A 23,447-nucleotide genomic window follows, 5' to 3' on the forward strand; every position below is an offset into this window, starting at 1 on the left:
AATTTGTTCACCAGGTCATGAAGAGGTCAAGAAATACATCATCTCTGGGGCACTTGTTATTTTATTTTTGTTTTTAATTGTGTTCATGAACTCTCTTTTCATAAATGGACACACTTTGGTTGACATGACTGCAGTATGATGATACAAGTCACAACAAATGTGAAAGAGACACCCCCCGCCCCTTCTAGACTCTCATTTCAGACCCAGAAAGGAAAACCTGCCAACATCTCCTAACACTTACCATGTCATCACCTCAGCATGAATTAAAACAGACTGAAATGAGAGGTTTACAAACCTATGAGAAAAGGTCTAAAAACTTGCCACAATTGCAAAAGTGGCACTTTACACAAAACCTGGGCCAGTCTTTTTTGTCAGAAGGAGCTCTGTATTGTACTGGGTAAATCGAATAAAGGGCATAGATGTCTCCAAGTTAAATCCTACAACTGCAAATTTTTAGGTGTCACTGTCTTGGGGTGCAGTCCTTAACCTCAGCAAGGCCTCTTCTCCTCTCTACACAGCTCGCTCCTCTGAGAGGAGCACACTGAGCCAAGAGCTGCCCAGAGCAAGCACATTGAGCCTAACCAAGGAAGGGTCCAAATGTAGTGCCTTGTGGAGAGCAAGTCCGATCTTCTGTTTGAAGGAGGCTTTCCCACTTCCCAGCCACTGTTTTACACCCACAGCTAAGCTGGTCTGTCATTTTCTGTGAGAATTAATTCCTTGAACAAAATTATAGCTGTGTGAACAGCAGCAGTTATTGGCCACTTTCTGCTTTCCTGGAGGTCATACGATCACTGGTCACATCTAGGAAAAACAGAAGCTAACAAAAGATCTGGTCTACACCCCATTAAGGTATGAAGAACACTCCTTGTTTCTGTGGCGTTGGACTACTGAAGGGTAACCATGGATCTTCTGCTTAGGCTTACTGTAACGCATCCATGACCAAGGAGGAGAGCACTGGTAAATGTACCAGGTGCTTGGGTGTACGGCCTCACCAGGATTGCTGGGCAGGTCATGCAGCCATCGGCTGCCATACGATAGTTTCCATATGGTACGTGATTGGAGCTAGAGGATTTCGCCTTGTGTCACAGCATATCAACCGAACTGTGCTTTGAAAAGGAGTGTGAAAAGCTTGGCCTTTTGTCCTCGTGTTGTGCTCCTTGCTTTCATTTTCAAAAGGAGAAACTCTGCTCCCACGCTGTTTCTACTCAGGGCACCTTCTGGAGCTGAACCCAGGCTAGGGATGCTTGTGGCCTACATCTGATGGGCTGTCAGCTGCTAAGGTGGGACTGTAAAGACTGAATTACATGTAACAAATTGGTGTGTTGACTGGTTACGCTGTAGATTGGAGTATTTGTCTGTAAAGGTCGTTTAACTCCACAGGTTCCTGTCTGGAAAACCAAAGATGAGGAATGAAAAAATTTTCTCAGAGTAAGGCACCTCTCAGAGGGGTGAAGGAAGAGTAAAAAACCATTGTCTTTGATGACTTTATTTCCACTGTAGACAGACTACATAACATTTAAAAACACACAAGACAAAAGAATCCTGGCATCGTTTTAAGGGGTTTGAGCAAGGAACAGCGACTGGACGGAGGTGTTTCAGTGGGCGTGTTTTTGTTTTTTTCCTGAGAAATCAGATGATGATGTAGCATGTTTCTGGCAATGAATGATGAAGTTAGACTTGTCTAAGTCAAACTTTTAGGTAAGAATGACACATATACAGTGTATTACTTGTTTAAAAATCCAGTTCACCTAAATAAGGTTTTCCTGTCGCTGAAATAAGCACTGTATCTATTTCACATAGGCCCTCTGAACTTGAAGGACTTCAGAGTGAGAACAATTAATACAGAACCACACTCCAGTTCAGAAAAAAAAAGTGGAAAAAATTATCACATGAATGTTAATGTCTGAGCTGTGAAACCTGGTGTGTTTTCTGGTTCTTGGGCCCAAATGCACACATCAGCCATGTCTCGACTGTGGGAAATAGCCGAGTCTCTTTTTTTTAACAATATAGCTCACGATGGTACCAAACACAGGATCATTCATGTAATTATATCACTATTTGATGTGTACAATATACCCAAATCTATCTCTTTACAAGTAGAACAAAACTTAAGTTGCTTTTTTTTGAGATTTTTCTATTTCAGAAGCATGCATAAAATCAACAAAGGCTTGTGAAATCCCTGTTTGCTCCATTTATTCTAATTTGAACTTTTGCTTTTTTTTTTTTCCCCTCCTTTGTTTATAATGCCCTTTTGGAAGTACAAAAATATTTTTCTTCCCTCTACTAATTTTGACTTTTTCCATTTAGGAATCATTGATTCACCCTTATTTTTTGTACAGCTGCCATTCCAATTCTGTTAAATAACTTCTTGTGCCACAATCTCTTTGTTTGTTCCACAGCACCATGGATTGATGTCGACACAGCCGTGGTAAGAGAGTATTCCATTAGTTAATTTCTGGCACAGAAACGGGAGAAGGAGCACAAACGTATGCATTTTCATATGTGGCACATAGCATTGTTTAATTATTTTTTTCTTTTATGATAGAGAGGTAGATTTTATAATAAACTATTCAGGAATGCAGCTGGCTCAGGGGATTGCTGATGTCCCATGTGATCTTTTTCCAGTAGATTTTTGGTTCTAATTTGATCCAGATTATGATTATCTAAAGACTTTTTGTGGCATATGCAAAATCACTCGATTGTCACAGTCCTGTTCCTAGTCGGCTCCAGTCCACACCACAGAAAGTACAGTCGTAAGTATCACAGCTGGTACTCTTTGCGGAAAAGGCAAGGATTCACTGCCTAAATTTTCTCTCAGTAAAGTCAGAGGTAAATTTTATTTTAAATTTCAATGAAGCATAAACAAGAAATGATTTAGCATTAATGCCTTCCTTCACTCCTAAAAAGATGATCCTTTCAAGGAGCCATGAAGAAGCATCAACTGTTGCTGGCACTACAGTATTTTGGAGAGGAAAAGAGGGCTGCAAACTCCAGTTTGGTAACTGTGGCACCTTTTGAGCAAACAGTCTAATGTTCATGTCCAAAAGACAACTGGAACAGGTGCCAGAAACCCCAGGGACTGGGTGGATTGGGAAGGAAAAGTCTGCTGTTGCCTCTGTGTTGTACGCCTCAGTGTTTTCAGAAGGTTTATTTACTTTGATGCATTTGGATGCACGGGGTCCACTCGGTCCAAAACCACATTCAGCCGCCTCATCCATTCAGACACTGGAGCCATACGAAGCAACTCTGTGCACTGACTTAATGGAGCTGATTATCTCTGCCCTCCTTCCACAGCTCTTCCTGCAACGTATCCTCTATCCTTTTTCTATCCCTTATTTGCACAGTCCCGATCTGCCCTTTATACGGAACAATAAGGAGTTGGCTGTATATTCCACAGTAATGACGTCAAAGAATAATAACAATTAGCACTTCATTTAGCATCTTAACTATAACACAAAGATGCCTAGCCAGCAGTATCTCAGGCACATGGGGAAACTGGTCACACAGAAAAGAATTTAATGACCTGGCCAGCCATGAAGTAAGCTATTGAAAACAGCTATCAAGATTTTATTTGCAGACCTAGGTCTATCCACCAAAATATTCTGTCTCACCAAGACTGGCATTTACAGGAAAATTCCTCATATATAATTTATAATGATAGTAGCCATGAAACCTGCTATGCTTTTACTCCATTTGTATCCTCTTTTTCTGACATCGAGTAACACGAGGGCTAGTTGAGTGGAGCTTTTAACATCCCCTAGACAACTCTCCCTGCCTTTTCTTTCCTGGTCTCACCGAATGACTGCATGAGCTCGCCTCAGGAACAGCGTCGACCTTGTGGACCCGCATATTTCCTTAGACCCCCACAATCAGGTTACAGATAGATCTTGTCATTCTTTCTGCATGACATCATTCACATTTGGCTTTTTGTGTTAATCCACACAGGAAAAACTCTTGGACAGACATTCTTCATTTTGGTCTCAACTATTGTAACAAACTTTTCTTCAGTTGGAGGAACGTTGTCCAAATTGCATCTATTCAGACTACTGTTGCAAAGACCACTTTCCCAGCTTGTAGCCGCAGCTGTAAGATTTCGCTCTGCAATTTTCTGCTGACACTTTCTTCTTCTTTAATCCCATCACAGGAAAAGCAACTTCTCTTCAGTTTTAAGGGCCCATCTCCTCTGTCATTTGATGTCAAGATCTGCTGGCTTTGGCAAGGGAGTGCAAGGCTTGAACGATTACCTCACGGCACAGGAGAGGCTTCAGTTTTTTCAAGGCAGAAATTTATAGAAATTTATTAGTGTAAATCCCACAGAGACTCCCCAGGAATAAAAACAACGACAATACCATATGCCGGTGGTGATTAGGTGGAAACCATGGGCACAGCACATGTGTGCCTCATTTCCAAGAAAGGTACAAAAACTGGCTAAGGGATAGCTAGAAAGGATTACAAATTGCTTAATTTGTTTCTACGCTTGGCCAATCATTCTTAGCAAACTCTATAAAGATTATTATTTCGTGTATTCTGGCATCACAGCCCTTTGGGTTTGATGGCCGCTCTGGAAAAGCAACAGACACATGTGGGAAGGGCGCAGGGCACCGGTTTGTTGGGGAAGCGGTGGGGCGGCGAGCAGACGGCGTTGCGAGGGCTCTTGGCTGGCGTGAGGGCTCAGCCCGGCAGGCCTCGCCGAGGGTGCTCGGGGCGCCCGCCTCTGCTCGGGGCTGGCCTCAGCGCACGGCGGGGAAACGCCAGGCGCCTCGGCGGCGGGCGGGCGGGCGGGCAGGCCGGCGCGGCGCTTGCTGCGCCCGCCGAGGGTCTTCGGGGCCCAGGCGGCCTGAGGCGAGGCAAGGGCCCTCCCTGAGGCCTGAGGCACTGCGGTCTCACCCCGGGCGGCCTTCAGGCGGGCGGCACGCCCTGCTCCCTGGACTCCCGCTCGGCAACGGCGAGGCGAGGCCCGGCACGGCGAGGCCGATCGCCCTTCTCCCCCGCCCGCGAGTGCGCGCACCGCCGGGTTTGGGCCGAGCCGCTCGCCGTAGGCAGGCCGCCGCCTCCCGCGCATGCGGGGTAGCGGTGCCGCAGAGGGCGGCCGGCCGGCGGGGCGGAAGGACGTTGGTGGGCCCGCGCTGAGGTGAGGCCGCGCTCCCGCTCCCCCTCCTGCCGCCGACTCCCCCCCTCGCCCCCTCACCCCGCCGGCCGCCGGCTGCTGCTCTCCCCTCGGCCGCGGCCCCGCCGCCCGTGGCGGCAGCCCGTGACCTCTGCGCGTCCCTGAGGGTGGCGGGGACGGGCCCCGCGGCGGAGGACGCCCTGCCGGAGGGCGGTGAGGGGCCGGAGCGCCTTCTGTGAGGGGGGAGCGGGGCCGGGCTTGTCTCAGCCTGGCCACGGCGGGGCCGGAGAGGGGCCTGTCTGCGGTGGGTCCTCTTAAATGTGAGAGGAGAGCGGGCCTGCGCGGCTCTGGGGGCAGCGCCGAGGGCTCTGGGGACAAAACCATCGTCTTCCATCCCGCTCCGTGAGCGCAGGAGGCTGCACCGAGGGCGGCAGCCTGCGGGCAGCGCGGCCTCGGAGCCGCTCCCAGCTGAGTGAACCTTGTGCTTCAAGAGAGCCGCCTGCTTCAGGCCTGGAGGTTCTTAGTAATGTCTTACCGGCTGGAAAAAACATCCTTGAATGCAACAGGGTGTGCAGTTACTTAAAAAAAAAACAAACAAAAAAAACAAACCACAAACGAGTTCAAGAGGCATGTGCTTTTCCTTAGACATGAATAAAATGTGATCAATGTTCTGAATGTCTTCTGATGTAAACACCAGGACAGCAGGCCTGAAATGGTAGACCCTGCAGGGAGGGAAGGATTTAGTATGAACAGTGAACGCCAGTCTTGATTCCATGAGTACTGGATGTAAGGAGTATAAAAGCTTGCTTAGATTCATGTGACAAATAGGTTGTCCTTGAACGATGACCCTTAAATATTCTCATTGAAAAGTCAAATAGAGAGGAGCGCTGTTGCTTCTGTTGTGAAGATGATGATAACACAACACAAAAAGCACAATCTTTCTAGAGCAGAGTTACAGAAAATTATTTAAGTAGAGGTTCTTGTCCCACAATTCTCTTCTCTCTCTGTCTTGTCTCTTTTTTTTTTTTTTTTTCTTTTTTTAGGAAATATAATCACCATGTCGTCTGCACTACTGCCTAAGCCACAAATGCGGCGCCTTTTGGCCAGGCGGATGAAGTTTCACCTATTTGGGGCATTTTTTGTATCTGTGGGATGTGCGGCTTTGTACAAGGTGAGCTGAGTAGTCATTCAATTATAAACTGGACTCATTAGAGTATTGTAAGAATTCATAATATTTTTTTGTTGAGATTTGGTTGAGCTGTTCATCAGAAAGCTTTAGTAATGTGTTTTTGTAAGCATGCTTCCAGAACATAAATAAATCTTCCTAATCTTCACTTGAAGAAATGATATGAATAACCTGATGCTTTAAGCTGTGTGATCGAGATCACGCAATTCGTGACAACTTAACCTTGAGTCTCCTAGTCCTAGATTACTCTTGATCGTTCGCACGATTGATGCACATTAACTGTAGATAGTCTGTGTCTCTCTCTGTCACGGCATCCGAGACTTGAGAGAGTTGTCAAAGTCTTATTTTATCTCTAGACTGATTTGAGAAAACTTGCTCATAAGCAATTTGGAAAACCCATCCTTCACACTGAAGATACCAGTGTGGGGAAGGCTAGTATGGTGCTTTTATTCTTTCTTTTGAAGTGCCATGTGGAAATGGAGCATTACATTTCCAGAAAAACCCACTTACAGGTTGGAGTTTGTTTTTCGTGGTCCTTAAGAGACTTCTGACAAAGATAAGAGCAGTAGTTGTTCTTGAGTGCTTTTACTAAATAATTCTTGGATCTCATACACAAAGCAAGGAATACAGTTTGAATTACTGTGGAAGAAGTGGATATCGGTTTGCCCATTGAACTCATTCAGACACTATTTGCAGCATTTGAGTACTCAGGAAGCTATTGGTAAAAGTGACTAGAAATTAAGTTAACTTCAGGTTGTTCACAAAAATATCACAGTCGTCTTAAACTTCTCAGAGACCAACAAATGTCTATCAGAAACAAGAAGCTTGCACAGATAAAGCTCAATATCTACTCAGCACATCTGTTAAGAGGTAGGTGAGCTTGTTTGTGGTCAGACTTACAATATAATTTTTTTTAATAGTCTGTGGTTTTATACCTTATTTGGCACCCCCACATTAATAAACTAGTAAGGCAGCAGACTATATGTAGAAGTAGTAACATGGATCTCAGTAGTGATTTACTTAGTTACATATTAGGTGGACAAACCCACCTTGGACTTTCCTGCACATTTTTGTAGGCTTTTTGAGCATATCCCTGTGCTTCAGGTGAATGAGTATCCAAAGAGTCAGGATTGTGTCTTTACACATTGGTGAGCTGTAAGAGTGGCTTTGGCAGTCTTGTAAAATTTTAAGACTTCTGTAGTTGACCTACAGTGTAGCTCAAGTTGTTTTAGGATGCCCTTTTATCTGGAGTTACAGTTTTGCAGCTGCCCATAGGCACAAAACTTGCCATGATGGCATGTTTTATGTATAAAACTGTTAGCAGGGAGGGCATTGGACACTTGAGTGTCAAGATAGGTGGAGTGTTTCTGGATCAAAAGTGTAATGTGCTATCTTGTAGCAGACTTCCTTTTTAAAGTTTCACTTCAGACATTTGTTTTCTTGACCAATGGTCAGGTAGCCTGGATTTGAGCAGGAACAAGGTAATATTTTACTAGTTTGAGCTAAAGGCTTTTTAGACTGATAGCCACTCATACAAATCATGGCACTAATAGAAAAAAAAATTTGTTCGTAAAGCTTTGCAAGTTTTAATTTTCTGTGTCTTACTTTCCAGTTTGGAATTGCTGATCCCAGAAAACGAGCTTATGCAGAGTTCTATAAAAACTATGATCCCATGAAGGACTTTGAAGTCATGAGAGCAGCTGGTGTGTTTGAGTCTGCACCGCCCAAATGATGGTAACCTGCATTTACAGGTAATAAGCTACTCTGCATTAGAACAAGAGTAAGTTAGATTGTTTCAGTGAAACATTGTGCTTCTATTTGGAGGTTTTTCTTTTTTGATCAAATAGAAAGGTGCTTCCAAAGAAAAACAATACACATCATTGCACTTGAGAGACCTCTGGGTAATAAAAACAGGAAGAAATACGGGAACTGGGGAGTAAGGGCAGAATAGAAAGCTCCTGAGTACCTTTTGGGTAATTTGTTTGACTTGTGTGGTATAGGAGACTCGCACAGAGTGATGCCAGCCCTTTCCCTCCTCACACAGCCATGGAGAGGAGACAAAGCTCTTGTATTAAACTATAAGACTTGCCTGATATCGCTGTTATGTGGATCCTGTCACATCTTGAACTGCTTAGCTCTGGGCTGTCTATATCTACTGCTTGCGTACTTGTGGTGGTACAGTGAATGAGAAAATGGAAAGGCTGTTTCTCTCTCGTAGCATGCATCTTAATGTAAGAAACAGACAGCTTCCACACATCCTTTTGAAGTTGCTGAGAGGGGGAAGATAACTAGTCATGAGGGGAAATATACTTAAATATATACATACATATGTGTGTATATATATAAAATCGCAGTGGCATAGAGCTCTGTGTACTGATACTCAGATTTTTGCCATATTTAATTAAGCTTGAATAGAACTTTGTTCACGATACTGTTTTCCTGGCACTTAACGCTGCCTTTTGTTTGAAGACTACCAAACTTTGTTTGTCGTAACACCAGGGAAAAAAAAGTTTTCATTTCAACCTTGTCGTAGTTATTAATAAGCACACTCACTAAACTGCACAAGCTCATCATGTGACACTGCAATAAAGAATTCCTCCCCCTTTCTTGATCCAAATTTCTTACATCAAGTTCTCTGCTTCTCTTAAAATGACTTCAAACTAATCTAGAATGATGGCTTTTTCATTCTTTTGGAATGTTTTCATATTGTGATCATTATGTGATAATCTGTGGCTCTAATTATCTTGGCCAGCTGGGTTTTCTCAGCCTGTTTGCTTAAAGCAGCAAGATGGAATAAAAGATTTGTACTTAACACTGTTAATACTAAATTCTGTTGTGCGACAACCTACAACTACCAGGTTTCTGCACAACGCAATTACATAAAAAAAGCAGAGCTCCAGCTCTTCTAACAAATTTAAAAAGAAAAAAAGCGAAAAAAAGCAAAAAAAAAAAAAACCTGTGGCAGTCCCTTTGGGGTTTTTTGTTTTGTGAGAGAGGGAAACTTCTGTTCTTTAGCTATGACTGCAACAAAGATAAATAATGAAATGATAAATTTACCTGGTTTTAATCTTGGTCATTCTGCCTCTGATTCGGTCCTATTGCTAACATATAGGCAGTGTTAAACTTTCTTAGACACTGGAATTGCATTCTTTAGTCAGGTGGCCTTCATCAGAGTACTCTGAAAGGCCATCTGGTGGTAAAATCATTTGAAACAAACACTGTCAACAAGGATGCATGTTGAACATTTAATTGGAATCATGAGCAGGATTTTTTTCGGTGCAAATAGTGCTCCACTCTCAGTTAGCTTATGTTCCCATTTGCAGTTTAAAAAAAAAAAAAAAAAGTTGCACATTGTGTGCACCTGTTAAAATTAAATGTTTCCTAAACGTTTCTTCCATTCCTTAATTACACCAGCTCAAAAGAAAATGTGAAAGACAAATTTTTATATGTGATTTTGTTTGAATTGCTGATGCTTCTTATTCTTTAGCCTATTTATATAAGAACTGATATTTTTCATTCTTTTATAGTAGAAAGAGGTTGGTTTTTTTGGAGAGACTGTGAAAAGGACAAGTACACAGAACAGATGGAAGATATTTTCATTTGCCTCAGTAGCTTAAATTTTAGCTATGGGAGATGGATGGAGGTTGACTTTGCTTTTTTTTTTTTTTTTTGGTACAGTTACCTAAAGGGTGCAGTGGTCATGCCTGCTCTACCTCTCCCATTTTATTGGAATATATTCTGTATGTGGCGGTAAATACAGTGGTTTAACCTCATTGAATACTCACGTTGGAATCAGTACTTAGCCCCAGAATTGAGGAAAGGGTAGGGCAGGCGGGGAGGAGAGTTCATTAGTTAAAGTGTTAGCTTGGCACTCTGCACTGACTTTGTTCCTGCTGGGCACGTAGGCAACTTGGTGCCTAAGTAAGTGTGAATTTCCACTCTTGTGTCTACTTGGCATGGACTTTGTGTGGTGGTACTGATAACGGAAACTAAGCGCAAGTATAAATTTGAGGAGCATCCTACCTCTGTAGTGTGCTCAGTAGTAGAATAAAGGGCTAAGCTAAGGGTTCAGTGCTAACCACTTGCATGACTCGTGTCATGGAGCGCAGCTGGTCTTGGATTGTGTTCAATGTAATGTGGAGAAGCAATTTGAATTTGGTTTTCTTCCTTCCTTGGTAGGTTGCCTACACCACTTGTTTCCTCTCTGGCTCCTATCTGAAAGCTGCATTCCTTTCTCTTTCAGGCCCTTAGCAAGATTGATTCAGTTATCAGTGCAGCGTGTACAGTGAATCTGATGTGCTGTGCAGTATTGTTCCAGCTCTTGATTTGTTCCATGTTTCACTTCTGTTTGCCACATGAAGGGTGTGTGAGTCTTAAACCATCAGGAAATAACAAGGGGAATTCCTCTAGACTAAACCACCACATAAACATTTCTCTATTGCTTTGCATTCATACATAATAATATGTTTACTTAGAGCATGAAGTTTGTCCAACATAATTTTTTTTTTTTTTTTTATCTTGCAGATCCCCTTCACTCTAAGGAGACTTGATGACCGAACCTTATTTGTTCACTGAATTGTAAAGTGTAATGCACGTCAGTGCATGGCACGCTCTACTGTAACTCAATAAATAAATACCTGTCAGTGGTGCTTAGTTGTCTTCATTAATGTCAAAACGCTCAGATGCTGGGAAGAGTGGTGGAAAGTCTATATAAATTGCTCAAGATGACTAAGTCTAGTTTTCTTCCCCCAAGGGATTAGTTGCAACTCTGTTTTGGCCAAATTCCACCTTTGATGACAAAGTATATCCCCAAGCAGTTACTGCTAGGTTGTCCCAGGTGCTGATGGGAATATGCAAGAGGATGGTTGTTAGGGGAAGAGAGAGGCTGGATTGCTGGAAGGGTCTGTGTTACCTCTGGCTTCGCAAAGTGAACTGACCTTGAGATGAAAGAATGTGGAGAGGAATTCTGGAAATACGCTAGGCAGCCTTCCTGCCTTTTTCTGCTGCCGTCACTGTGTTGCCTTCCTTACAGCAGCAAACTGTTACATCAAGACTTAGAAACCGTGCACATGCCCACTCATAGGTGGTGTGTTACTCTTAATTGGAAGATGACTCTAAACTGCAGGTGTGTGCACAGATACTTCATGTACAAGGGGAAAGAGGGTAAAAGCAGACAAAATAAGAAATACTTATTTTAGGATCTTAGAGTAATGAGAATCTTTGCATGCTGCTTCTAGATATCTTCTTTTTAATATCTGGAAGTAGTCAGCTAAGTATAGCTGTGATCTCCGCTACGTTCCATGTAGTCCCAAGACCTGATGCTCTGTCTTGTGCCACAACGCCCATCGTTTGGAGCACGCTTTGTGCCTTGCCTGTTGCTGAGGTTGGAGCTGGTACTAGGACTGTAGCTCGTGGTTGCTGAACGTGGGCAGTAGGAGAGGAGTCAAAGCTGATGGTGTGCAAGGAGGGAAGGCTTTGAATGAAGCAGCGTGACAAATTAAGCCATCTGTGTTGTATTTCAAGGTCTCCAAATCCTATTTGGAGTAACTCATTATTTTAAATGGATCATTAACTACTTAACACTTAATAGGTATCTGTGAGCAACATTTGGACTAATGAAAGCATGTAAAAGTAATGTATTTGATCCAGCACACTATTAGAGAGCAACATGGGATTTTCTTTAAACTTTCCATACCGGCAGTGCTTCCTTAAAGCAAAGAAAGAATTTGGCATTCATGGCGCAGGGGAAACCATCTAGTAATCAAAAATACCCCTGCTCTTACAAATGTAAACCAGAGCTTAACAATAGCAAATGCTACCCATTTATCTTCCCAGTGTACAGTATAAACATTGTATGCCATTAAGTACTGACTAACATTTTCTCAGGCATGTCTGCAGGTTTAAATAGCCAGGGGTCTTTAGTCATACTGACAGCTTCAGCGGCGAAGAAACTTGCTACTGCCAGGTGCGCAGGCTAGTAGGCCTGGCTTCCCTTGCAGCTCTAGCCCCTATATTCTTCCCAGTTGCTATAAATTAATTTACTCTTAAAGCCTAAGTTTCTTCTAAACTGTTACAGCCAACAGCAGTTATCGTTGTAGTCTGTGTTCCTTGTTACCAGCACACGTTGATTTAAAGAACTGAGTTTTGTGACCAAAGATAGATAGATAGCTTTTTGACCATACAGCAGAGCTCAAAGATGTCTCTGGCTAAATGTATTCAACAACAACAAAGAAAGGTAAGCTCTCATTTTTATGCCTGTGCCTTGAGAGCCTGCAGGGGCTAAGCGTTGCTTGCTGTATATATTGGGGTTTCACAATGGATGCAGAGCAAGGTCTTACTCCCTTTCGGCGGGCAAGGCCAACCAGCCCAGAGCTCGCTTTCCTCTGGTGTGGGAAGGGAGGGCAAAGCGGGGTACCTAACACTGGAGTAGGCAGAAGGGGTAACCTTCATTTCTGAAATCAGCACCAACCCATCAATTGTCCTCTTTTTTTTTTTTTTTTTTTTTCTTTTTGCCTTCGCCAGCAAGAGTTCAGCTAATCCTGTCTTACCAACGCTTGGGAGTGGGACTTCGCATAGGACAAGAAAGACCTGTGTGAGTTAGACCCTAATCCGCTGCTTGTCACAGCGCCTGGCACGCTGTCTCTAGGAGATGCAGAGCTGAAAACCATGCTTGTCTGCTCTCAGATCATCCCAACCGTCTGTAAAGGTTTTTGCTATATTTATGTATGAAATAATACATAAAAAGGAATCGTTTGACCTAAACTACTTTGGGAAAGGTCTTGCTGTGTATAAGCCTGACCATGCTTTCGCATTTTTGGCTGGCTTACTTTATTCTTGATTGTTTGAAGAATGATTGATTGTTCTGGAAGCAAGCTAAAAAGATAGATTTGAAGTTGTGAGCTCTCCAGGTCTAAAGAGCATTAGGCGAGTAGGCATGTTTTAAGAGTACACATTGGAGTGCTTTAGCAGCTAAGTACAGGCAGCTGCTCTTTGGACAACTTTGTTTTCATAGTTCACGCAGCTCATATGTAGGAGAGGCTGATTTATATGCCGCCTCCACACATGTTTCCATACATGTGGTCAGAAGGGGGAGAAAGAACCTGCCTAATGCAGTAAAGATGCTAGCTTAATTCACTGAAGAGGAGTGTAATTTAAGCAAGTGTTTATTCCAGGAGAATATAATTCAGGATAAACACAAATGTATCTTAAACAATGGCCGCAATCTACAAACTTTTAGAAATTACACTGCTGCCTTCCCTCATTTTTTACAGGTGTTTGTATCCTCTTGGCTGCTTTGTGTGCTACATAAATAATGAACAGATCAGTCTAATTCAAACGGTGACTGCAGTGCTGTTTTGATTCAGTTAGTCACAAAAGGATAAAACTTTTCAGCACACGTTTTTTGGCAAGCTAATCGTCAGTTTTTACTTCCAAAGTATTGTCACGATCTATTGCATTTTCTGGTATATGACGAAGTCCAGTGACCAGCTGGAATCTAAGGGGGTCTACATGAAGCTTGTATGTCTGTCTCGTCATTGTTCTACACGGCGATCTGTTCCTTCCCTTGCAACCGAATGACCAAATAGCGCACAAAAACAAGTATTATAGGAATAGCTTTATTGTCTTTAAACAATCTCATTATTATATTACAATTTACCCACCAATATGCAAAATTAGAAGTATTAAACTATTTCCATAAAATATTCAGGAATGAAGCGCGCATGTGTCTATACATACGCATTTTTTAAATAGTGTTATTTAAACAATGACTAAGTTATTAAATCACGGTATGAAATGTTGATAATGGATGGGCTTATTTCACAGTCAGAAAAGGACGATGCAGATCCCAGGCTTCTGTATTTGCAGTACACAAGAGACACGGCTTTTAGAAATACCTTTTAACAAAACAGAACTCACGAAAAAAACATTGCCGTTACTACATTCTTAGTTACTGTGCATTTGGTCATATCAAGTATGCATAGAAGTTACTAACTATAAAGCACATGTATCTGCTCCAAACGATGATCAGATTTTATTCCAGTTCTTGTCTCCAATTCCCGCCACGTTCAGGAATCCCCAAACAAAATTCATGTCCATGTAGAAAAGGGGAGAAAAGTAACACACGTAGTTGAAAACCAAGTAAGCTTTTGCTTTTTAAAACAAGACTGCCATAGCCAGATTTGGTTTATAAAGTAATCTAACTGTGCCCAGAGTAAGACACGAAGCTCATATGTCTTGATGTGTTTAACATTATATTCATAAGTGTACCATGATGGCATCATTAGCTATTAATGTAATTAGCGCCTGTGGGACCATACTTCTCGATCAACTTGGAAAAAAAAATCTCACTTTGCTTAGCACAAACATATTTGAAAGGTCTTGTTTGTAAATATCCCTGGTTTTATCTGTCCAAAGATGATAAGCAGAAAATGAATGAGGGCTTAAGTGAGCACGTACTATGTAGTGGTGGCAGATCAGAAGTAAGCGAGGCCCAACAAGGCCATACTTAGCACCTGCACATCTATGTTACATTGAGCTTAGAGATTTTTGGTAGATTTTAAGGAGACTGAGCCCCGTTTCTTAAATTCTTGAACTGCATGTTCCTGGCTTCCAGCTAACGACCAGACAATGCACAATGTCATATATACATTGAAAGTCCTTCTGAAAATTCAATGGTGGATAAAATAAAGTTTCTGTATACAGACAGTTTTAAAAATAAATTCATGTTGTAGTTCATGTTTTGTTCTCCAAACCACACAAAGGCACTAGTTTACATTAAGGACTAATGTCCTGCGAAACTTCAGTCAAATAAAGGAAGCTATTTTAAGGTTAAAGTGGTGCTAAAACCCAGCTGTCACTAGTAACTTAGAACAGCCACACTGGCTTTTCCAGATTTAGTGGGGGAAAATGTTTTGCCTCAGGATGTACGTGTTGGGGGCAGTGCGGGGGGGGGGAAGGCTCAGCCTTGAGCAAGTTTTTACAGCTGAGTTATAAACCTGGTTTATAACAGAAACTGGCAGACCCTAAAATATGATATAGTAGGTATTGATACACATTTTGCGTGTGTGGCGAAAGTGTCTGTATGCACACAATTTTTCCTTATTCTCTGAGTTTTGGTTATTAAAAAGCAAAAGGATTTTGATTGAGCTATAGGCCAAGGCTGTTCCTTTTCACTGTATTTGTTTGCTAGAACACTTTTCTTCCAGCAGTAGTACTGTGGCTAGGGAGCAGGAATGCTGAAAAGCTATTGGGCTTAACTTTGTTATCATCTCCTAACTCCTCAAAAATTATATGCATCTCTACTTGATGTAGGTTACTGCAGAGAAAGCATTACTTTCAAACCGGTAAGGTATTACTATACTCACCACAAATAATTATTAATTAAATCCTTTCCTCAAGGCTTTATTTTTCACCATGGTGAATTTGCTAATGAATACTTGGGCGAAATTTGGATCAACTACATATTGATATGTTTTCGTTATAGTTGGAAGGTGTTCGGTAGCCACAGTTTGCAATGCTGGCACTGTCGCGGTGCTGGGAGCGAGGTGATACGATGTCTTCGTGACGTACTCCACAAGGCGGTTGTATTGTTGTTCTGACAGTCTCTCTCTAGCTCCATCTGCCTGAAATCAGATAAGGTAAAATAGTTACTGAGTACTTGACAGTAACTGAACTTAGTAGTAAGGACAATAACTTCCACATTACTTTCTGTTGTTAAAAATCTTCCTCCCTGGGATCTTTCTTACAATAGTTTAATGGATGTTTTAATCAACAGTGTTCTCCCACAGTTTAGTGCTTGGCAGATTAGTCCTCTCCTTTGCTGTTTTGGACACTTCTGAGAAGCTCTAACTCTGCCATAGAAAATGTAAGCAGTATCTTTTGAGAACTGCAGGGAGGGACACCTTGGTCAAGAGTAGATCTTTACAACAGATGAACTCCATAGACAGGAAAAGCATCTGAACCCCTTTTAGAAAAATGCCAGTAGCTCTTGGCAAAGCTTATCAGATACCAATTCTAATTAGCAAAAACATTTTCTCAAAAAGTACAATTAAAGACAGCCCATAGCTATATCTGAGCAATTAAGTTTAAGTCTTTAACTTACTTCATTTAAAATAAAGACTAGAAACTACCTTCCAAGTGTATGTTCTATGATGGGATATATCCATCTGCTTCTGGTAACCAAAAAAGTCATTCTGGGTCAGAGGACCCACACAATTACATTTTTTTTAAACAAAAGGGTTTTACTAAAGATGGTTTGGGTGTGTCGTTTCTAGAGCAGAAATTAAGGTGCCTATGCAAACTGCCTTTTCCACCACCATGACTTGGAAGGACTCCTCTGAAGAAATCCCTTTTTGCAGGCTGAAATATGTAGAGGTTCAAGGCTCTAGCAAGAGGGATGCAAGTAACCTACCTCTAGTGGAAAAAAATACAGTAAACCAAATACTGTCAACAGAAAGGTGGCATCTACTGTATGGTTCAAACCAGATAAAGTATTTGATGAAAAGCCATGGGCAAACCTGGCTTTGGAAGATCAATCTGCTGTGCCCTTTTTTTGAAGAAGAAATTGAAGATGACCAGGACTAGCTTGAGAAGGGAAAGCATGCAAGCAGGCATCAAGCTAGTTGCATGGTTTCAAAAAAATGTGTTTCAGAAATCCCACCATGGATGCTACAGTGGTATCACTAGCAAAGTCATTCGCAACAGAAGTTATTTCCAAAATACAGCAATGAACAAAATGGCAGAAGCTATCCTAGGGCTAGGCTTTGATGCTTCCTTATTTACACTTGGAGAACTGCTGACCAGTTTCATTTTTGTAGGGTTTAAATGCCTTTGTTTGTTGGATGTCACACTAAGGATTCAAAGACTGCTATCTTCTGACTGTCTTTCAGGGAGTTTTGCACATGCCTCACTACATGCGATGATATTTTCAAACAGTGCCATTGGATTCAATTTAACATCCACAATCAGTATCTTGTCACATCTCTGAACTGCAAGGCTCCTTTTAAACAAACCCTTGCTTATTTGAAGAAAGAATTAATAAGACTGATAGTGACAGATGTCACATCCAAATCAAAACAGTCGCCTGTTTTTTTTACTATGCCTTTGGAGATGAATTTGCTGCTCAGCAAGTAGAAACAATCCTGTTTTCAATCACCACCACAAAAATGCGAAAGGAAGTGGGCTCATGAACAAGCTCAGAAGCTCAAGGTTGGAGCCCCTGCCTAGAAACAGCAGAAATGATGAAACAGGCAGAGGAGAGTGTGGTTTCCATGAATGACCTTATAAAGGGAGGGAAAAATCAGAAGGCAGACTGCTGCAGCAGACTCATGGCTAACAGTGGAGAATGGTGTCTGAACCACGTCTTCAGTCTGGAGGCACAGAAGAAGTATCTCAGCAGTCAGTCTGTTTTACCAGTTGAAAGGAGAGAAAAACGCTGAAGTACCACCTATGTAAACTAGATTTTAAGTTATGGGGTAAATCTTGCAGGTAGGTGGCTCCACATTTTTTCCCAATTTCTACTTCTAGGTAGATAAGCCCAGGGGAAGCTGGGTTATAGTTCTGCCTCCACACTGACCAAAGGACCCAAGTTATCAAGGGAGATGGAAAGGGTGCTGGCATCCCATTCACCTACGCTAGTGAACCCATTCTTCATTCAGCCCCAGGCTACAGCCCAGAGATACAGCATAATTATTCAGGAGGAAATATTAACTGCACTTGGATGGTCTTCCAAAGTAACTGCGACCCTGCTTGCTTCCAGGTGACTTCATCTGCAACCGTCTGCTTCTCCAGCCAGTTTCAGTTTAGCTTATATTGTCAAGACAACAACAGAAACTTGGAATTGCTGTTATCCTACATTTTTTCCTAAATGGAACCTAACATTGTCACTAAGTGCCTTAGCCTATTACTTTGAACAACTATAATGTTAATAGCCAGACCATTCAATGAATCAAAATTAGTCAAGGGTTGCTTAACGCACCTACTAGACGAATCTTAAAGATATCATGTCCTTTCATGCTAGAAGGCCATACTTTTAGGTTAACAACTCCAGAATTTTTCTAAAATTCCTCCCATTATGGCTTATAAAGAATAAGCATTCAGCAATTGTAACTCTACAGTAGCTACAGCACCTTTGCTGTGCAGCCCAGGCGTGTGTGTAGCACTGACAGGCTGCTTTGTGCACATTGACTAAGGAGATGCGGTTCTTTAGGGTTTTTTTCACTGCTTTGAAAAATCCAGAGACTGGTTTTCAGCTCCAGAGATGATAACATGTAGCACTATCATGACAACCCTGTTGCAGATCATCACAAAGAAATTCTGGAATATCTGAAATTCCAGGGCCCTTCAATTTTTTGTTGTCTTCTTGATGTTATGAGCTATACAAAGAGCAGCTGGCAGAGCAGGTCTTTTGAATTTGATGTCTGTCTGGAAGCAAGCAGTGTTTCAATTACTTTGGAAGATAATCCAAGTACAATTAATGCTTCCCTTTCAATAACAATGTTGTCAGTGCCAGAGTTTTCAAGAATCTATCCAGGCTATTCCTAGCCAGATGGATTAAGTTCTATATTGTGGAGGCGAACAAGTCATCAGGCAAACCTATTGCTGAAGGAGTCAAAATATGCTCTATAACATCTCTGGTGATTACAGCTGTAGAATAACTCACGTTTTGTTTCCTAATAGTTCCAAGAAGCCGAGGAGAGGGAAGGGGAGAAACTGTTTTGGGCAGAGCTGAAACAAAACTTTTGGCAATTATTTTTGTGAGCAATAAGACAAAAAAGTGGATTTTTATAATGTTGAAATGAAATGTTTCAATTTGTTGTATTACTTCTAAGATCTTTGACTAATTAATCAGAAAAATAGACATAATTTACATTCGGTAACATTACCTCTGTTTTGCTAAACTCACCATAATATTTTGGTTGACCTGCCTGGGCATTTTCCAGCTAAAAATTCTGGCCATCTTTACTAATGTCATCATGTACGGACGTGTCTGCGCTTCAGCTGCGGAGATATTCTGTGCAACAAGATGGCCTACCATTAATATTTAGGATTTGTGTCTATTTGGGTGTAGCTCTGCAGCTCTGAGGCCGCTCACCTGCCAGTCACAGCTTGCTGCTCCTAAGGTTCCTTTCCCTAACCACATTCAAGGAGTTTTTAGAAGCTCTTGTCGGGGAGCTGAAGGGGAGGCCCTGGCTCCCACCAGCGCCAGCGCTGCGCACAGCACCCCAAGCACCACAGAACTGACACGCTCACCTGCAGAAAGGAAATGACTAAGTATGACATTTCCCAATCCACTAAGGCAAGAAACTATAATAAACATTAATTACAAAAGAATATTACTTAACTCTAGGTAATTACTAAAACTTTATGAAGCCTTTGGAATCTTTTATTGTGTAGCTGCCTTAGCATAAAAAAAAAAAATTAAACTTTCTTATTCTTGTCTGCCTTACTTTCAACTGCTCCTCCTTATAGCACATTTCTTTAAATTTTCATGCAAATTTCAGCATCAGCATCTGCATTCTGAAGGAATATTTTGCCAGGTCTGTTTTGTACAGCTTCACTCAGCTTTTGCTGTCTTGCCGTCACTGACTTTGCTCCATCTGGGGCACAGGCACTCTTCACCGCTTTTATCATGCCATACATTTTCACTGTATTCTCAAGAGCCTGTCTCAGCAAAAGAGATTGTGTACTGAAGCTGGGTGGCTCAAGGCTTACAGCTCCTGGCACTGCTACGCCACTGGAGTAGGACTCCCACATTTCTGTCCAGAACTTCAGAAAAAAACATGTGTTTGGTCCAGTACCTCCAGAGCAGGTACCTTTAATGAGTGTACTAGCATGTGTGTGTGGGAACACTGGACTCTGCGCATGCCATGTAGTGTTGCCCTGTACATGTACAGGAGCCACTTGCCCAGAAGTCCTATACGTTCCCAGCTGCAGCAGCTGTGGGGACTAGAATTAGCCTCCCTGTCCCTTGCCTTCCCTTTCCCAGACAGGCAGCCCCTCTGCCTCATCACCCTCTTGCAGCAACCTTTGGGCGAGCAGCTCTTCCCCCAGAGCAGCAGCCTACTCCTCACCCCTTGGATAACCAGATACAAAGACAAGCGCCACCATGCTACAGCCTAATAAAAAAAGACCTGGGCTGGTGCTAAAGTTCGGGTTAGGATGGGTTAAGTGCATCAAATGCCTTAGGGAGAACAAATTATCTTCCTCTTCCCTCCAGGACAGTAGCTCTGGACTGAGCAGGATAGTCTGGATTCAGTCTGATGTGTGGCTCCAGCAACCACACAGCACTCGGGGATAAAAAAGCTGAGCTTTGCCCACTCGCATCAAAATTTAAGTAATGCCTCATGTAGCTTTGTGGTGAGAGAAGGCAACTTCAGTCAACAGCACTCTGTGAGACTGAGGTTAGTGGAAAGACAATAAATGTAAATAGAGAATTCAGCACTAAAAAAAGCTTTCACAAAGAAATCCAAGTGCTGCCATGACACAGATGAAGTCCTTGCTGTGCTGGAATTGATGGCAAAACTCTTCAGTGACTTCAGCAAAGCTAGGCTTTTAATGAAGGTGCTGAAGCCTCCCCTGCTTTTTGGCACACCTCATACTTCATGGGGTTTTACATATGTTCTTTTCGTATATTTGAAACAGAGAAATTTCTGGTATAGCAGCCTGTGAACTACCTGACACACTTATATAAAAACAACAACCAGGACATGCGTGTTTGTTTTTGAAATGATCTCTCACATGATTCCACTTGAGAATTTAATACAATAAACATTGTTTCCCGAAAGTGTAAAAATATAACATTCTTCTACCATTAAAAGAAGATAATTAATCCAAACCCTCAGTATTCAAATGGCTTAGAGACCTTTCAATATGAAGATGAAGGATTTATGCTCTTACTGGCAAACACTTGGTGCATCCAATCTCGGCAAAAGAACGGATCCACTTTAAAGTTAGCATTTGCAGAAGAAGGAAGATCTAAGGAAGTAAATACAGCTAGCAGCCAAGTAAGACCACTGCATTGGAAGTGGCAAGATAAGAAACATGCTGAAAGGAGCATGCATCAGCACCACTGCACTGCTAAACCAGAATTCACAGAAGAGTAAGAGGAACTGTTCTCGCTGTGACATTGCAGGCACAGGCAGCAACGCTGACTTGCCAAACAATAAACACCTCGCGCACGTAGCCATGAGAACCTCTTCAGAAAAGAGGTGGTGCTTCCCAACAACCCAGACTTCCTATACTTTTCCCTCAGAAAATTGCTGTCACAGAGATGAAATGTCACGATCAATAAGAAGACAGAAGGGAGGAGACACATCCCCTTCACCCGAAGGGCAAAACAGTCAACTCTGAGGTGCATGAGAACAGCAGGTCCCCTGGTTTGGCACTTAGACCTCTGGCCTCCCGACCCACAAGTGAGTATGCCCATTGCCAGAAGCATCATCATCAGTGTAACTTTATCTTCGAATGAAAATCGTACTCAAATCTTTACCTCCAAATCAGAAGGCACTCTCTGTTGTTTTAGCTGCACCTTCAGCAGGTCTTTTTGCCGATCATCTTCTAGACAATCGATTTCCGTCACGGGGAATGCCTGCTGCTGCGTGTCTTCACTGATGCTGACCACAAAGAGCACCTCCGAAGTGAGCAGCAAGCAGCCTTCATGCTGCTGGCCCGATCCACTCACAATCATGACGTCTAAGGCCATATGGAGCTCCGGCCTTCCTAGAGATTGCAGCATTTTCCTGCATTATCAAGGAGAAAAAAAAAAAAAAGAAGAAGAAAAAAAAAAAAGTCGTCAGTGTTATGCACTGGATCCTCCAGGACTTCTTTTGATTACTAATGTTTTTACTTAAGCTTGTAGCTATCACCTACAAATACAAAAGAAGCCAGGGAGTATATTCCAAATCTCCATTACTGAAAGATGTAAGACTTAAGATTTAGAGAATAAATGTGAAACCGCTATTTATCAAAACCCCTTAATCATTCACTGGAAAATTGGCCTAATCACTGTGCTAGGTCAGCCTATTTCCCATCCTAATAGAAAAATTACCCTGAGAAGTGGCTTACAAATTCAGTACAGAAAATAAAGCTATCTTCACTAACAGCCGTTTCTGGGGATGTGCAGTATTTTTCTTGGGCTCGGTGCAATGAGAAATAAGTAAGAACTCACTGAATGCCATTAAATAAAGATCAGCTCTGTAGTTCCAAAGCTGGAAGCAGATCAGCAGCCCATCATTTGCAGATTGGGTTTCTATGCACTACCTTTGTGTTTAATGTTCCTAAACAAACTGCCATAACTCAGCCTTTCCTAGGGAAGCAGCCTGTTAACTTGACCGCAGGCCAGAACCTATTAATAAACAATGTGGATGTAAAAATGAGCAAGTGTCTAAATAATTTTACCAGACATATTTGACGTGGCTATTTGGAGCCTGCTCAACATGTTGATCATTTGGATGAGAGCGCTGCTTGGGAAGCTGAGAAAGTCCAGCTCCGTGCAAAATACCTGTGGCAAGAGAATGTCGGTTTTTTAGTAGTTGTTTTCTACGAAACAGTTACATGTTGCAGTGATGTCATCTGTTCAGAGCAGTTCATAAAATAGTGCAGATCCAAAATGATGTCACAACTTTGGAAGCTGTAGTCAAGATAATTCATTAAATATTACAATGCAAGAGTTGTGCACTTAACCCCGGTGATCTTGCATTAGCAAGAGACAAAAAAAACCCCACTGTGTGTTCTAAAAATCAGCCATACACTTGCAATCAAGAGAAACATAATGCTCCTGAGAGCCATCATTTCAGAGCAGGATCGGACACATCACTTAGGATTTATGTAGAAAAAATCAAGACCGTTGTTAACTTTCTTGCTTAATATTAAAATACTTCCATATACGTGTCACGATCGGTACAAATTAGAAGGCAAGTTTGCCTAGATACTGTATTTAAATGTTCAGTTACTTAATCCAGCTGTTAAACACAGATCCATATACATTTATGAGATCTCCCGGGGCATCTGGTTTATTGTGAATTCTTCTTAGTGCCAGCACAGAATGGAGACTACAAGAAGCAGTTAAACAGGTTTCTAAATAGACTATCCAAAGCTGAAGATGATACAGTATGTATGCTTTCAGATGGCTTGTAAACTTTTAAAGATGAGGTA

General features: G+C 42.1%; 2 protein-coding genes across 7 annotated transcripts in view; one reads left to right on the plus strand and one right to left on the minus strand.

The window, feature by feature from the left end:
- Window positions 1-4,973: 4,973 nt before the first annotated feature.
- COX6C (cytochrome c oxidase subunit 6C) lies at window positions 4,974-10,936 on the plus strand. Of its 2 annotated transcripts, none has more exons than XM_087748978.1 (4): window positions 4,974-5,131; window positions 6,151-6,278; window positions 7,906-8,044; window positions 10,818-10,936. In XM_087748978.1, the coding sequence occupies exons 2-3, from the start codon at window positions 6,165-6,167 to the stop codon at window positions 8,023-8,025; spliced, it is 234 nt and encodes a 77-aa protein (XP_087605104.1). In that variant the 5' UTR covers window positions 4,974-5,131; window positions 6,151-6,164; the 3' UTR covers window positions 8,026-8,044; window positions 10,818-10,936. The 2 variants fall into 2 exon arrangements, with proteins under 2 accessions (XP_087605104.1, XP_087605110.1); XM_087748984.1 differs by lacking the exon at window positions 4,974-5,131 and adding an exon at window positions 5,171-5,320.
- A 2,957-nt stretch (window positions 10,937-13,893) lies between these two features.
- Window positions 13,894-23,447, minus strand: part of VPS13B (vacuolar protein sorting 13 homolog B) — a 483,190-nt gene continuing 473,636 nt past the window's right edge. For all 5 annotated transcript variants that reach the window (XM_087749030.1, XM_087749012.1, XM_087749022.1 and 2 more), the window contains 3 exons: window positions 22,692-22,794; window positions 21,784-22,033; window positions 13,894-15,916 (listed from right to left, as the gene is read on the minus strand). In XM_087749030.1, the coding sequence (XP_087605156.1) occupies window positions 15,671-15,916; window positions 21,784-22,033; window positions 22,692-22,794 (599 nt within the window). In that variant the 3' untranslated portion in view covers window positions 13,894-15,670. The remainder of the gene's footprint in view (window positions 15,917-21,783; window positions 22,034-22,691; window positions 22,795-23,447) is intronic.

This window comes from Nipponia nippon, unplaced genomic scaffold, assembly GCF_047370975.1.
Source record: "Nipponia nippon isolate SJK-2023a ecotype South Korea unplaced genomic scaffold, ASM4737097v1 scaffold_1, whole genome shotgun sequence".
Lineage (NCBI taxonomy): Eukaryota > Metazoa > Chordata > Aves > Pelecaniformes > Threskiornithidae > Nipponia > Nipponia nippon.

Excerpts from the sequence above, each read along its gene's own strand:
- COX6C (XM_087748978.1), top strand. The coding sequence starts at position 6,165 with ATGTCGTCTGCACTACTGCCTAAGCCACAAATGCGGCGCCTTTTGGCC. Across the intron at positions 6,279-7,905 it reads GATGTGCGGCTTTGTACAAG|TTTGGAATTGCTGATCCCAG; the intron begins GTGAGCTGAGTA and ends CTTACTTTCCAG.